Raw genomic sequence first — 13,276 nt, 5'->3', positions numbered from 1 at the left:
TGCCTATGGAGAGGTTGGAAGAGTATGTGCTGTGTATATAAGGTGACCTAAAGCTGACATTTGTGCTCATAAAGAAATTTATGATGTCAGCATTTCAGAGTCAATGTAGGTTGCAAATGACTTGCAGTTGGCTCTGGTGGATTACCTTCCCTTATAGTAATGTAATTGGTGCTGTACCTCTGCACAACTCAGCTCTGGCACATATTTTCTGTGTAGCTCAGAGAAAAATCACGAGGGTCAGTCTGTACTGGAGAAGAGGGGTTTAAGCCAAAAATCATAAAGTTGAGTTACTGCCCCCTGTGTTACCTCTGGCTGTGCACTCCACACAGCTACAGGTAATCTGAAGTAAACACCTCTCCTTGCTGGTCCTGATGTCTTCTCCTTTAGCTGAAAAACATTGATTAACCAACCAGATCCATACACTGATTTCTGCACCTACTTACACCTGGCCAGGCATATGGGACAGTTGATGCCAACCCTGTCAACAACACCTTCAACACGTGTACACCAGCCTCATTGAAAGTACACAGCTGATGTATCAAAGTGCAATTCCAATGGATTATAATGATCTATGACCATCATTTATCCAATTTTGTTTTCATACATGTCTAAGAATTATTATATTAGTCATTCTTTTATAGCTAGCAGGCTGGAAACAATTTTATTATGAAGGACCATAATCAATTTTGAAGTGCCCGAGGTCCATAAAAAACTAATGCCATTCCTGCTCGTTAGTACAACCCATGGGTAAAAGTATAGATCACTGAAAAAAGGCACATTATAGTGGATTCCTGGAGCCACTAGGGTAGGTGTCACTTGGCTGAGTATAGCATACTGTTTTTTGTTTTCAGTGGTCTTCATTGTTTGCCCTCAGGTGACCTGCCGAGCAATTGGAATCGGTGCCTACCTGGTCAGACTTGGCCAACGTGTCATCCAGGTAGAAAACTCCCACATCATTCTGACTGGAGCCAACGCACTCAACAAGGTACAGAATCATTTAACTGTCTCTTCTTTGGTTAGTGTCTTTTAACTTCTCCTCTTGGAGAAGAATAATGTCAAAACGCTTTAATGTTAACACTGCATCTGCATCACCTTCATCTTGGAAATCCCAAAAATGTGTCTTAAAAAAAAAAAAAAAAATGCTGGTCTTCAGATATGAGCGTGCTGTAGGAATGTTTATATCGCTGGTGTTCAATAATCCAAGATAGTAAGTATCTCCATCTAGATGTCCTGAGGACTGATGTGTTTGTGGTGGTCATTGCTCCTTGGCAGGTTCTTGGCAGGGACGTTTACACATCAAACAATCAGCTGGGTGGAGTTCAGATCATGCACAACAATGGGGTGTCTCACGTCACTGTCCCAGATGATTTTGAAGGTGTCTTCACTATTTTGCAGTGGCTTTCTTACATGCCCAAGGTAAGTTTTTGTTTCATTGAGGGATAGCAGTAAAATGTAAAGACATTTTTATTGTTTATGTCTGATTAAAACTACATCAAGTCTCCAGCATGGCATCTACTAAAGTGGACTTCATGTAAATCAAACAAATTAAAAACTACATACATTTAGGAGTTGAGTTTACCTAACACTGACAAACGTAATTTGTACTTTAACCACACTAGAAAGATGGTGAGGGGTGACTGGCCCCCTTCCACATATTTAGCCATCTTTGTCAACCATTTGGTTTCACATTCACCAGTACCATCACAAGGACAGAATGCATGTAATGCTAAAGTTATAATATTTCTAACTGGCTTCTTTTTATGTAGCTGTTAAGGAAGAAGTTTGATATTTTAAACTAGTGTAAGTGCACCCTTTTTGTTACAATGTCATTCTTTGGTTTTCCCTTATTCTTTAATCAATTGACTAGACCTTAGTAATTCCATAAATTAGAATTTGTTCAATGCTAAATGGGAGCTAATCAGTTTACTCCTCATTCTTTCCTATGCTCAAAAGCTCTGGACGGTGACCAGAAGAGTAGCCTTGTTAAAACATGTGGCAGAAGTGAGGCTCCTGTGCAGTATGCCATGGTAAAGCAAGAAGCCTGGCAATATGGGAGGACCTCAGAGTAAAACTATAGCTTATTTGTATTTAGACAAGCCAGTTTAGATCATTTGGGTATGTTGTTAGGTACCCCAGGTTGCCTGCTATGGGAGATATACCAGATATGGCACACTGGAAGTATTATACCTCTTGAGAGGCTGGAAATGTTACCCGAGAAGCTGGGAGCAGGTAGAGTAGTCTGGTCTGTCAAGCTCCACAAACCTCACCATTGAAAGCAGATCAATAATGACAAGCCAGTAAAGTAATGGCCTTTGGTAGTTCAGGATTTAATCTGTGTTTCCCTTTTGAGGCAAAATGTAGAGAACCTAGCTTGGTTTTTCACATGCTAGTGGAACCAGCACTGGACTGATAGAAATTTTGTCTCCCTTATTCATGTAAAAATGGACCTTAATAGTAGAAATTGCTGCTTTTTTTCAGGACAAGAAAAGTCCCCTCCCAGTGACTAAGCCAAAGGACTCAGTTGAGCGAGAGATAGAATTTACACCGAACAAAGGACCCTATGACCCTCGATGGCTTCTGGCTGGAAGAGCTCACCCTAGTAGGCTGATAATTGTTGCCCTTAGTTTGATGTATTCGGGTGGCTTAATTTTTCTAGACTTCAAGATAATTATCATTTAATGAGTGATTATGTGCTGAATGAAAGCATTGTTCTCTGAAACACATACTGACACATTTCGCATTACTTGTCTGCATTATAGCCATTAGGGGCAGCTGGCAGAGTGGCTTCTTTGACCATGGTTCTTTCATGGAAGTGATGACATCTTGGGCGCGAACAGTTGTGGTGGGCAGAGCCAGGTAGGTGTGTGGACTATAACTAAACTCTCTCAGACCCACTTCATCCAATTGAGGGTGAGGGTGTCAGAGCCTATCATGGCTGCACTGGGCACATGGCAGAAAACAGCCCTGGAAAGGTGCCCAACCACCACAGGGTGTGTGGAACTAGTGCAGTTTTAACACCTCCCCAGACTAATGAGGATTAGTGAGAGTGACAAGCTGCCATTGTACCCCAAACGTCAAAATATGGGTAAACATGAAACCACAAGGTAACGAGTTTGTCTTACTATTGGCTTGTTTTGTGACCTTGGACTGTGCCTGCAGCAGTATTTATCTTGGCAGAGTAGGTCTTTATTTTTGACATCAGCAGTATGAGCAGGTGGCTGCCATGCAATGCTAAATAAAGTTTGACCGAGATTTGTGCATGTGTAAGTAACTGTTTTACATTCTTACATTAGCTATAAAGCAACGGAGCTTGCAATCATCATGAAAGGTACAAAGTAAAACTGAACTTGATTAGTTGAATTATCTGTCTTTATATACAATATGTATTGTTACATTGCCATGCAAAGGTATCACCAGCCAACACTGGGTCTTTACTTCCTCCTTATGTACTCAATTTTGCCCTCTTGTGGATCAGTTTAAATTATATGGACTCAAAGGCTTTAGGCCACTGAAGTGACTTATAAGTTGCTAAGGACTATTTGTTAAAATGAATCAGTTTCGCATTGGGTGGCTACACAAACTCAGGTCATTAATTAGCAAAGGAGATGGGGTTTGGGGGCGTTAGGGTCTGTAAATGGAGCAAGATCGAAGGAGCAGGCAAAGAACATAAATCCAGATTTATTTAACATTTTTTGTCAAAGCCTTTAACAGCTCAGACATGAAAAATATAAAATCCTTAAAAGAATGATTAACTTGGTTTGACCAGGAACTCTGGGAGAGTTAATTTCAGTTACAGTAATATTGGGACTATGTTTATCTTGGTGCTGGATGTTGGTGACGTGTTTCTTGACTCTAAACGGCTCATGTGACAAGACTACATTTACTACTAATATTAAACATTTGTCTGTCATGGTTTGGTTTTTGCTCAGCTGTTGACATCTCTTTCTTGGACTTGGGTTTTCACAGCACTGCCTAATAATGCCTACAAACCAAACCAGACATTATGATAATTTGCTTTTTACAGCAACGGCGTGTAACCCATTAATGGTGTTCAGGCCTCTGGCTCTGCTGCTTTCTCAGGTGGCATTAATATCATAACAGCTTGGAATGACACTTGTGGGTTTTGGTCCCGTTTCCTTAGTCATCATCTCTTGATGTCTCTCATTGATCTGATTGTTACTTCCCTTTTTGCTCTGGAGAAAACTCGCCAAGAAGCCATATTTGAACGTGTTTTGTGTCTGTATTGCAGGTTGGGGGGAATCCCTGTTGGTGTAATTGCAGTTGAAACACGGACAGTTGAAGTGACTATACCAGCTGATCCTGCCAACCCAGAATCAGAAGCACATGTAAGTTTGGAGAAATATTTGATAACGTCCATACAAGTGAGCCTCCCGAGTAGTAGAGGTTAGTGGGATGGACACTACATGTGTAGTTTACCAGGTGCAGCTTGTGACCGAGTCGATGAAAAGTCTGTCTGTTGTAGTTCCAACAAATGAACTTGCACATTTGTTTCAGTGGATACACATACAATGGTTGCCTTTTTCACAATTTCCTACTTCTTTTTAAATGTTTTCCCAGATTTTACAACAGGCCGGACAGGTGTGGTTTCCAGACTCTGCCTTCAAGACTGCTCAAGCTATCCAAGATTTCAATCGCGAGGGGCTGCCTCTCCTTGTATTTGCCAACTGGAGAGGATTTTCTGGAGGAATGAAAGGTAAATGTTCTCTCTCTGTGATGAGTCTCATCTCATACATTCCTCATGCTTATATGATCTGTGCCCACTTTGACAGGGATACAAAGGTAGCTAGCATGCAGCACCCAGTGATGCTTCTGAAAGAAGAAAGAGTTGATCTTTTATTAACTTTGGTCAAGATTTATGCCTGTTTTTGACTTTACCACCTCTTGCGCTCACCTCCCCACACAGATATGTATGATCAAGTCCTCAAGTTTGGCGCCTACATAGTAGACAGTTTGAGGGAGTTCCGCCAGCCTGTTCTCATTTACATCCCCCCTCATGCTGAACTCCGAGGGGGCTCCTGGGTAGTAATTGATCCTACTATCAACCCACTGTGCATGGAGCTGTATGCTGACCAGGAGAGCAGGTATCCAAGCTACTGTTGTTTTCATTTTAATAAACTTTTTTTTTTTTCCAAATTGGCATCTTCCTCCATTTTGTATTAAGCTTCACAGGAGCAGGTTCAAATCAATGAAAATCTGTCACTTGTAAGTCCTTCAAATTAATATGCACATTTTTTTCAGTGGATATACATTAAGATGATTGGATTCTTCAGAATATTCCATTTCTTTTTAAGTGTGTATTTTTAGCTGCAATGCCATATGCCATCACTGTGTCATGTTTTGACTGACATCACTTACAGCTGTTGTGATATCCTTGCTATCCTAGTTTTGGGCTGAACAAAGAATCCAATGAATTATCTGGTGTTTTCTTTGAAATTTGGGACTTTTACTTGTTTGTGTTAGTTTTGAAATATTCTGTTTAATCAACAACACCTTTTGCCTTGTGTTTTGGCCTTTGGCGAGAGTTGACTGTTTCTTGTTATCAACTCTATCTTGGTTATTCTGACCATTCCTTTGTCTTGGTCCCATTATTTTTGTTCCTGATCTCTGTAGTCAGTTATTCACCTTGTTAAGACTGCTGTCACCTACTTAGTTTTTCAAAATCAGGTAATAAGGTTAAGACATTTAGCACCAAAGAATGAATACCCCTTCGTTGCTCATATGTTCAGCCTCCTTAAAAATGTGTTAGATGCTGATTGGTTCAGCTGATGTAGTTTTGAAGGTGCCATTTTCTTTGCAAGGTAAAGGGGCCTTCACACTTCCTACGGACAGTAAAGAGTAATGGAATAACCCAAAAGAATTGCCAGCATTAGGTTTGCCACCAGGACCCTATTCCCGGTTGGAATATGGTGCATGCTCTCCCTTTGGTAGTGATGATTTTACTCTTCAGAGTCCTAGACTCCACTGAACCTCCATAGTGGTACTTCTTGTCTATTAAGTCCAGGGGGTCTGTAAAGCCCAAACATATCCTGTTAGTTGGATTAGTGATGCTAGCTTGAGTGAATGTGATTGCTTTACAGTACCATGGCTGTTGGCTGCTGACCCTTGTGGGGTTTCGGGTTCATGTCTTGACCCCATTGCTGTCCAAAAAATGGGCAAATACATTGAATGGAGAAGACTGGCATATTCACTAGGAGTGGTACAGTACTAAGCCAGCCAGACAGGAGAGCTGCTGGCAACTGAGAGTCTGGAGTATGGGGAAAGGGATTTAAAGAGTGAGGTCTGTCTTTGGTGTCAGCTCTGCACCTGCTGGCCATCTTGGGTAGATGATGGCTTAGATATCATGTCTGCTTGGTTTTCAGAGGAGGGGTACTGGAAGCAGAGGGCACTGTGGAGATCCGATTCAGGAAGAAGGATTTGGTGAAGACCATGAGGCGAATTGATCCTCTCTACGCACGACTGGCTGAGCAGCTAGGTAAAAGGAGATGTGCTGAGAAGATGAATAGTGTTGATATAGTGTTGGAATTTTCCACATGAAAAGAATGGATGAGAAAATGGCTCAGATAGGTACTCTTTAACATCAAGCTAATATTTAAAGGTCTCAAAAAAGCAGCTTCTGTTTGAAAAAATTTGATTATTCATTCTGCTTGTTGTCTGCCATTAGCCGCGTGTCTTAATGTTTAATGGCTGAAATTCCAGGCATGCCTATTTTTGACTAAAGGCCTTGATCCTCTACTGCCCTTCATCCTCTCATTCCTGATGAAGAGAGGACTAAGCTAAAAGCAGATTGTCTACTCTTGTTGTACCTGGAAGGTGGAGCATGGTGCCCATCAAACTAAAACAGCATGACCAATAGTGAATCAGCCATAGGGTAGAGGACATATTTCTGTACTCCTCATGCAGAATATATGGTACTGCTGAACTGAGGGTCGGATGACAGGCTAAAATGGCAGCTGCATTCTCTTTCCTTGGCCAGGCACACCAGAGCTCTCAGAGGAAGAACGCAAAAACCTGGAAAAACAACAGAAAGCACGAGAGGAGTTCTTGCTGCCCATCTACCACCAGGTTGCTGTGCACTTTGTGGACCTTCATGACACCCCAGGACGCATGCAGGAGAAAGGTGCCATAACAGTAAGGCACAGATGCTTTCTCTTCAATGATGACAATTGTTTTGTATAGAAACAGGTCTGCAGGATTTCCATTTTTGCTGTAGGATATCCTCGAGTGGAAGAATGTGCGGGTCTTCTTTTATTGGCGGCTGCGGCGCCTTCTCCTGGAGGACGTGGTAAAGCGGGAGATCCTCCAAGCCAACAGCGAGCTGAGTGATGGACACATCCAGTCCATGTTGAGGCGCTGGTTTGTGGAAACAGAAGGGCCAGTCAAGGTGATGTTGTCTGCTTGGAGTTTCCTTGTTCTCTGGTCTCAGAATGTTAGTCCTTCCTGTTGTGTTGTTTTATTAATAGTCAGTGCAGGGTTAAGGTGATGTGTGTCTAACCAAGATTGCGGAGTAGAGGTAGTACATACAGGGGTACAACTTGCTACAGAATACTTGAGACCTCATTTGCTGCACTCTCTGTATGAGACCCCCAGCTCAGTTTGTAATGACACAGTTAGCTAGCTGGAGACCTTAGACACCAGGACCGTTGCTTATAATTATGGCTTCTAGTGGACTCGTAAATTAAAGCCAATCATGTGTGTATTGGCTTTTTCACATGAATGACCCTGGAAAATCTGTGATGGTGTCCAAAATGTGCACTGTGTCCCTGATGGCTCCCTAGCCCATTCAAGAATGGGTAATTTCCCCCAAATGGTCAAGTTTCAGTGAGTTTGTGCTGCTGTGTTGTAGGCATACCTTTGGGATAATAACAAGTCTGTGGTAGAGTGGCTAGAGAGGCATCTGACTGAAGAAGACGGCACTCGCTCAGTCATCCGAGAGAACATCAAGTATCTGAAGAGGGATTATGCTCTGAAGCACATTCGCAGGTTAGTGTCACAAACCATACTTTCTACTAATCTAGAAGGCAGAGTCCAATTGAACAGATCAGTAAATAGCAGATTTAGGAGCCCGTAATCCAAGGCTGGTGGTGCTTAGAAAGTCAGGGACCACCAAAAGCACGAGGAAGACCAAAGGAAAAAAACCTGCAGCCGCTCTGGGCCCTGATCCCCATGTTCCAGGTATGGTGGCTCACCCTCTTTGAGTACTTCATTCTACCACAAAGCACTTCTTCTGCTTAGCCTGGCACCCCTACTTTCTGCCACAACTTATCCTTGAGTTTGAAGTGCAAAGGTTGCTGGCATTTGGAAACATTAAATGCCACTCTAGTTATGTCCCCAATCCCTTTTGGAGTTAGTTGCGACTATAAAGTCATGTGAAGGGGTGCCATCTGCTGCACCCTGAGACCATTGCACCCCTGAGCCATCAGAAAACCCATAAAAGGCCAGAAGTTGCTAAGGCTGCTTTACACAATTCTTGCTAGCACTGTATGGTTGACCATCTCTATTCCTAACAAGTGTGACATCTGCTGAGTGGCCTGCCTTTGGCAGTCCAAAGGTAGCTTTACACATTTCTGCCCAGGTTGTATGTTCAGTGTTTCATTTGTAAGGACCTTAACAGGCAGTGTGACTGTTGTGTGCCACACTTTCACAGATGGCCACCTCTCACAAGTTATGCATTGATATTTGGGCTTTGTGTGATGGACATGGTAAACAATAGTGAACATCAAAAAAGGAAAGCAGGCAGGTGAGCTATAAAAAAGTATGGTTACTTACCCTTACTACCCTCTTGCTTTACATTTGTACAACTTTCATTTCATATTTAGCTGTACAAACTTGTTGACATTATGAAGTATACCAGCAAAGGAACTGTGTGGCAGTTATTCTGTGATGCCACTAAAGATCACATTCACAAATTTAAATCCATAAAAAGAATGGCAAGCTGTGGAAGATGAGATCCAGCTCTTAAAATATTACCCACTACATTTTTTTTTTGTTGCCAGCTTGGTGCAGGCCAATCCTGAAGTTGCCATGGACTGCATTATACACATGACCCAGAACATCAGTCCATCCCAGAGGGCTCAGATCAGCCGCCTGTTGGCCACAATGGACTGCACACCTTCCAGCTGAGGCCTCCAAGTAACAAATGGCAAGTTCTGCAACACACCAAGTTGGGAGGTCCAGTCAATCCACATGAATACAGCAAGCTTACATACTCTTTATGGTTTGTTAAAGCCAGTGGGACTGGTTGAACTTTTAGGCCTTTTTAATTCTGGACTGAACCTCAGTAGCTTATCTACTCTGCGGTGTATAAAACCTATTTGAACTTGGACCCCTTGCCTAGTATAATTCTGCAGATGAAAACTGGACCACTGCTGGAGAAGGTCAAAGGAAAAAAGTATTGGAATACACATAAATATTCCGACTGCTACTCTGAGCTCAGCCTTTGGGCATTATTGTGTGACCATAGCAAGATGTTGGAAAGGACTGTCTCAGGGACACAAGGGGCTTCTAGTATTTAAGCAGCAGTGATGCAGCTTGTTGCCCTCCTCAGGGATGAATGTAACCTCTTTATGAAATTGTTGCTGGAGCCAGTTCTTCAGGAAGCTGTCCCCTTTCCAGTGATGGGGAGTCTATGGATTGGAGGGCCCAGTTTTAAGTATTTGCAGCAGGGCTGCTATGTGAACAAAAATGGCTCAGTTATTGAAGATGAGCACTTTATTTTATTTTTGTTTTTCTTTCTGTTAATACAAGTGTAAGTGCCTACAGTTTGGTCTTCTTTTTAACAAAGGTTATACCTACAAGCCTAATATAGGTTTCCAGAAGTGACGAGATGTGTGTGTGTGTCTGTGAGTTTCTTTTTAATGGGGATCTCTCCATCCATTCATCCATTTTCAAATCTGTGTAGTTCAGGGAGAGTGTGTGAGTGCATTGGATTGACTCAACAAGTACAGATTAAACTGCAGATGACAAACATGGCAGTGTCATTATAGAGTAGTAGAAATTCTGTTATGATGGCACTATCTCCAGGACTGGGATTGGGAACCAAAGTTGTAGAGCATGAGAGTGGGGAGATGAACACAATGGAAAGCCAAATTATTGATCACAAGTTTCTCTGGAAAGCCAAATTATTGATCATAAGTTTCTCTGGACAAAAAAGTCTATCACTGAAAGTGAAGAGGAGCTGTTAGATCCAAGTCTGAAATTTCGGTGGCTTGTGAAAGTACTTCAATTGTTCAATCCTTGTGGTGTTCAGAAGAAGAAACAAGTGGTTAAGAAGGCAACAGTCTCCAGCATGGTCACTAATGTCTCCAGGACCATTCTCCTTGTATCTTTATGGTTTTCCTCAAGTCACACTAACTCATTGAAAGAAGTAGTAATCGCTTACCAGAAGTAAAACAGGTGACATCTGTGGTGCTGGCCTAAAGGGGACCTGGACATCCCTAGACTCACCAAGCCAAAGTGATTAAATACGAGCTATGAGTCAATTTAAGAAAACCACACACATCTCCATTTAAATATTTATTCCTAATGTCTGTACATAATTTACTATTAATGGTTCAAACCGTTTCATAACCCTAAAAATGATCTGCAAAGAAGCTGGCGGGCTGAGATTAAGACGTTCAATTGACTGCATTCATTTGTTTGTTTGTTTTCCTGCCCTGATTTGTTGCATGAGGCCATTGTTTGTGTCCTTTTGTTGTGTCCATCAAACCTGCTTAAAAGATTAAATAATAAACCAGAATCGGCATAGCCTGTAAATTTTGTGTGTACTTCAGGGTTAATTCAGCAGTGTAAATAGTGCTTGATTCTCTTCCTCTCATACAAGCTCTCATATGAAGTCAATAAATATAAATAAACAAATACACAAACGTAATACTGAGCATCACAAATACAAAAGGAAAAAGAAAACAAAATCACAAAAACGTGAATTGCTAACCTAATATTTTTTTTTTTTTTTGGGAAGCTTGGTGTGCCAGTTCACTAGGGCTTGTATGTGGCCAAACCCACATGACATGATTCTTGACCTCCCCCCCGCCCCTTTGCCCATCCCTCCACATGCACACTTGCTTTTGTTTCTCTCACCCACACTTGGTAATACAGTCTGTGTCCCACCATTGCCCTTTCTTTTTGCTCGTCTCAGTCCTTAAAGAGTTTGAGTCATTTGGCACATGTCACTCCTTACTGATAAGCAGCCTGCTGGTGGTGGAAACAGCTCAGCGGCATGGTGGCCTATTGAGCTTTTGCTCGGGGGGGTCTCCCACAAGTCCTGTAACCAAAAGCTTTAGATGGTAGGCTGCTGTGCAAACCTGTGGGTTGGCTGTCCTTTGTGTTTGCACAGTCCCACAGTGTCCTTTGTCTCTTGTGATCCTTTCCGGCCATTCAGGCTACAGCAGAGCAATCGGCTTATTCCCTTGAGTGTTCATGTACTGGGGTGATGACACGGTGTCCAGCGTTGTGTATGTGGTGTACATACCGGTGACCTGCAGGTCCTGAAAGGAGAGCTCGCTGCTGCCTGACACAGGTGTCGCACCTGCCATACCCAGGTCATAGTCCGAGAGCCGCAAAGGGGAGTTGCTAAAGGCGCCTAAAGTGTCCAGATTAAAGCTCTCATCTTTCATCTCCTCCCAGAGGTTGCCTAGATTTGCAGGAAATGGAGAGAAAAAAAATAAATGGCAGAGGTTGGTGTTGTAGTACAATGCACATGTGCACCTGCTGTGTCTCCTTGGGCAGAACTTGGGCCGTAAATCTAGCCACTGGTTGGCCATGTTGTGCTTGTTGTTGTTGCAGCCTTGTTAATTCTGCCTTCTAATGAAACCCTTTCCTTTTAGTTGTCTTCATGCTATTAATGTGACATGTCAGTTTATCGTGATGGTTCCAAAGTCCATTCAAGGGCTTTGGGTTGTCTGCTTGTAGTAACTTGAGTCACTCCCTCTTACACCAGTTATTGATGTGCTTCCTTCATGGGCACCCCCAGTCCATTTTTTCATGTTGGTGACTACAAAAATATTTGTCAGCTGTCCGTTACTATTTAATTTTAGAAAGATGCACTTTGGGATCTTTAAAACACCTGCTCAAGGCATTTACAATTCTTTTACTTCCTTTATAGCTAAGGGTGGCATAGTGGTTGGCAATACTGCCTCAAAATTCAAAAATCAAGGGGTCTACTCCCTGATCCTGTCAGTAGACCCCCCCTATATGTGATATCTCCTTTCATATGTTTGGTGATTCAAGCTTGGCCTATGTTAGTAGCATTAACAGTGTCACATGTTCTTACTTGCATGTTTGACCAACACGTTGATGGGTTGAGAGTGTCCTCTAGTGGACTAGTGCCTAATCAAGGCCTGTCTCCTGCTCTGTGTTTGATGTTGCCATGATAGGCCAAGGATCACGTTAAGTGGATAACAGAAGGTTTCCTTTAAGTTGAAATGTTTCTAAGAAGTCACCTAATTCATCAGGCAGAAACACTTTGTTATATTACCAGCTGCTCATCAGTCTCTCCTATCATGTGCTGCACCCATGTTTATATTTTGGAGATAGCCCAGATTGGGAGGTCCTAAGATTAAGTGCAGCCCACTTTGCTTGAGCCCTGAAGAGGCACACCACATATCAGAGCTAAAATGAAATTTGGTCAAGCAGCATGTTGCACTCTTTATCTAAACCCACTGAATGAGTTTAGAAATGGGGTAATGAGAAGGATGGATGGATATCAGTCAGGTGACAGAATTAGCCACTTGGCTTGACTGAAGAGCTGGACTAGAATGTCAAAGGGTGGCACATTCATATACTAACTCTGCAAGTTTGCTTGAAACACTTGTTAAAATGGTGCTTTACATTGAAAGGCTCTGAATAAAGTAAAAACGTAATGTGTGAAAATAAATGTTGGGCTGGAGTCTTGAGTGGAGACCCACTGATAACCTCCATTATTAGTGATGTGCAGTTCAAACTTTATCAGCAGCAACAAAAGTGTCAAGGACCCATTCAAACGTTACAGCCTTGTGTAAAAATTCACATGTCTGCGGTGTTAGGTTTTTCTTGTCTTTTCTTTCTAAAACACTTGTCTGGGTGATGTATTTTGTATATGCCAGGCAATTAATGTGACTTCCAGAGGGTCACATAAGGAGCCAGCCCACAAGAGGGTGGAGGTCATCCTGCACTCTGAGTGCCTAAAGCACACTACCAGGTGCTGCCCAGGAGGAGCTCAATGTAAGGTTTGGGGTTTCAACCAGTGTTCCTACAATGGCTGAGGTTTAAATTGCTTTTT

General features: G+C 42.4%; 2 protein-coding genes across 7 annotated transcripts in view; one reads left to right on the top strand and one right to left on the bottom strand.

Moving 5' to 3' along the window:
• The window catches only part of acacb (acetyl-CoA carboxylase beta), a 70,615-nt gene extending 60,770 nt beyond the window's left edge, over positions 1-9,845 (top strand). For all 5 annotated transcript variants that reach the window (XM_039771805.1, XM_039771803.1, XM_039771801.1 and 2 more), the window contains 12 exons: positions 875-985; positions 1,273-1,416; positions 2,479-2,599; positions 2,760-2,856; positions 4,250-4,346; positions 4,579-4,714; positions 4,925-5,102; positions 6,381-6,493; positions 6,995-7,149; positions 7,232-7,402; positions 7,865-8,001; positions 9,015-9,845. In XM_039771805.1, the coding sequence (XP_039627739.1) occupies positions 875-985; positions 1,273-1,416; positions 2,479-2,599; positions 2,760-2,856; positions 4,250-4,346; positions 4,579-4,714; positions 4,925-5,102; positions 6,381-6,493; positions 6,995-7,149; positions 7,232-7,402; positions 7,865-8,001; positions 9,015-9,141 (1,587 nt within the window). In that variant the 3' untranslated portion in view covers positions 9,142-9,845. The remainder of the gene's footprint in view (positions 1-874; positions 986-1,272; positions 1,417-2,478; positions 2,600-2,759; positions 2,857-4,249; positions 4,347-4,578; positions 4,715-4,924; positions 5,103-6,380; positions 6,494-6,994; positions 7,150-7,231; positions 7,403-7,864; positions 8,002-9,014) is intronic.
• Positions 9,846-10,764: 919 nt separating this feature from the next.
• foxn4 (forkhead box N4) overlaps positions 10,765-13,276 on the bottom strand; it is an 84,411-nt gene continuing 81,899 nt past the window's right edge. For both annotated transcript variants that reach the window (XM_039771813.1, XM_039771812.1), the window contains one exon: positions 10,765-11,650. In XM_039771813.1, the coding sequence (XP_039627747.1) occupies positions 11,400-11,650 (251 nt within the window). In that variant the 3' untranslated portion in view covers positions 10,765-11,399. The remainder of the gene's footprint in view (positions 11,651-13,276) is intronic.

This window comes from Polypterus senegalus, chromosome 12, assembly GCF_016835505.1.
Source record: "Polypterus senegalus isolate Bchr_013 chromosome 12, ASM1683550v1, whole genome shotgun sequence".
Classification (NCBI taxonomy): domain Eukaryota; kingdom Metazoa; phylum Chordata; class Cladistia; order Polypteriformes; family Polypteridae; genus Polypterus; species Polypterus senegalus.
Note: the sequence above shows the minus strand (reverse complement) of the source record. Positions and strands in the feature narration are given on the sequence as shown.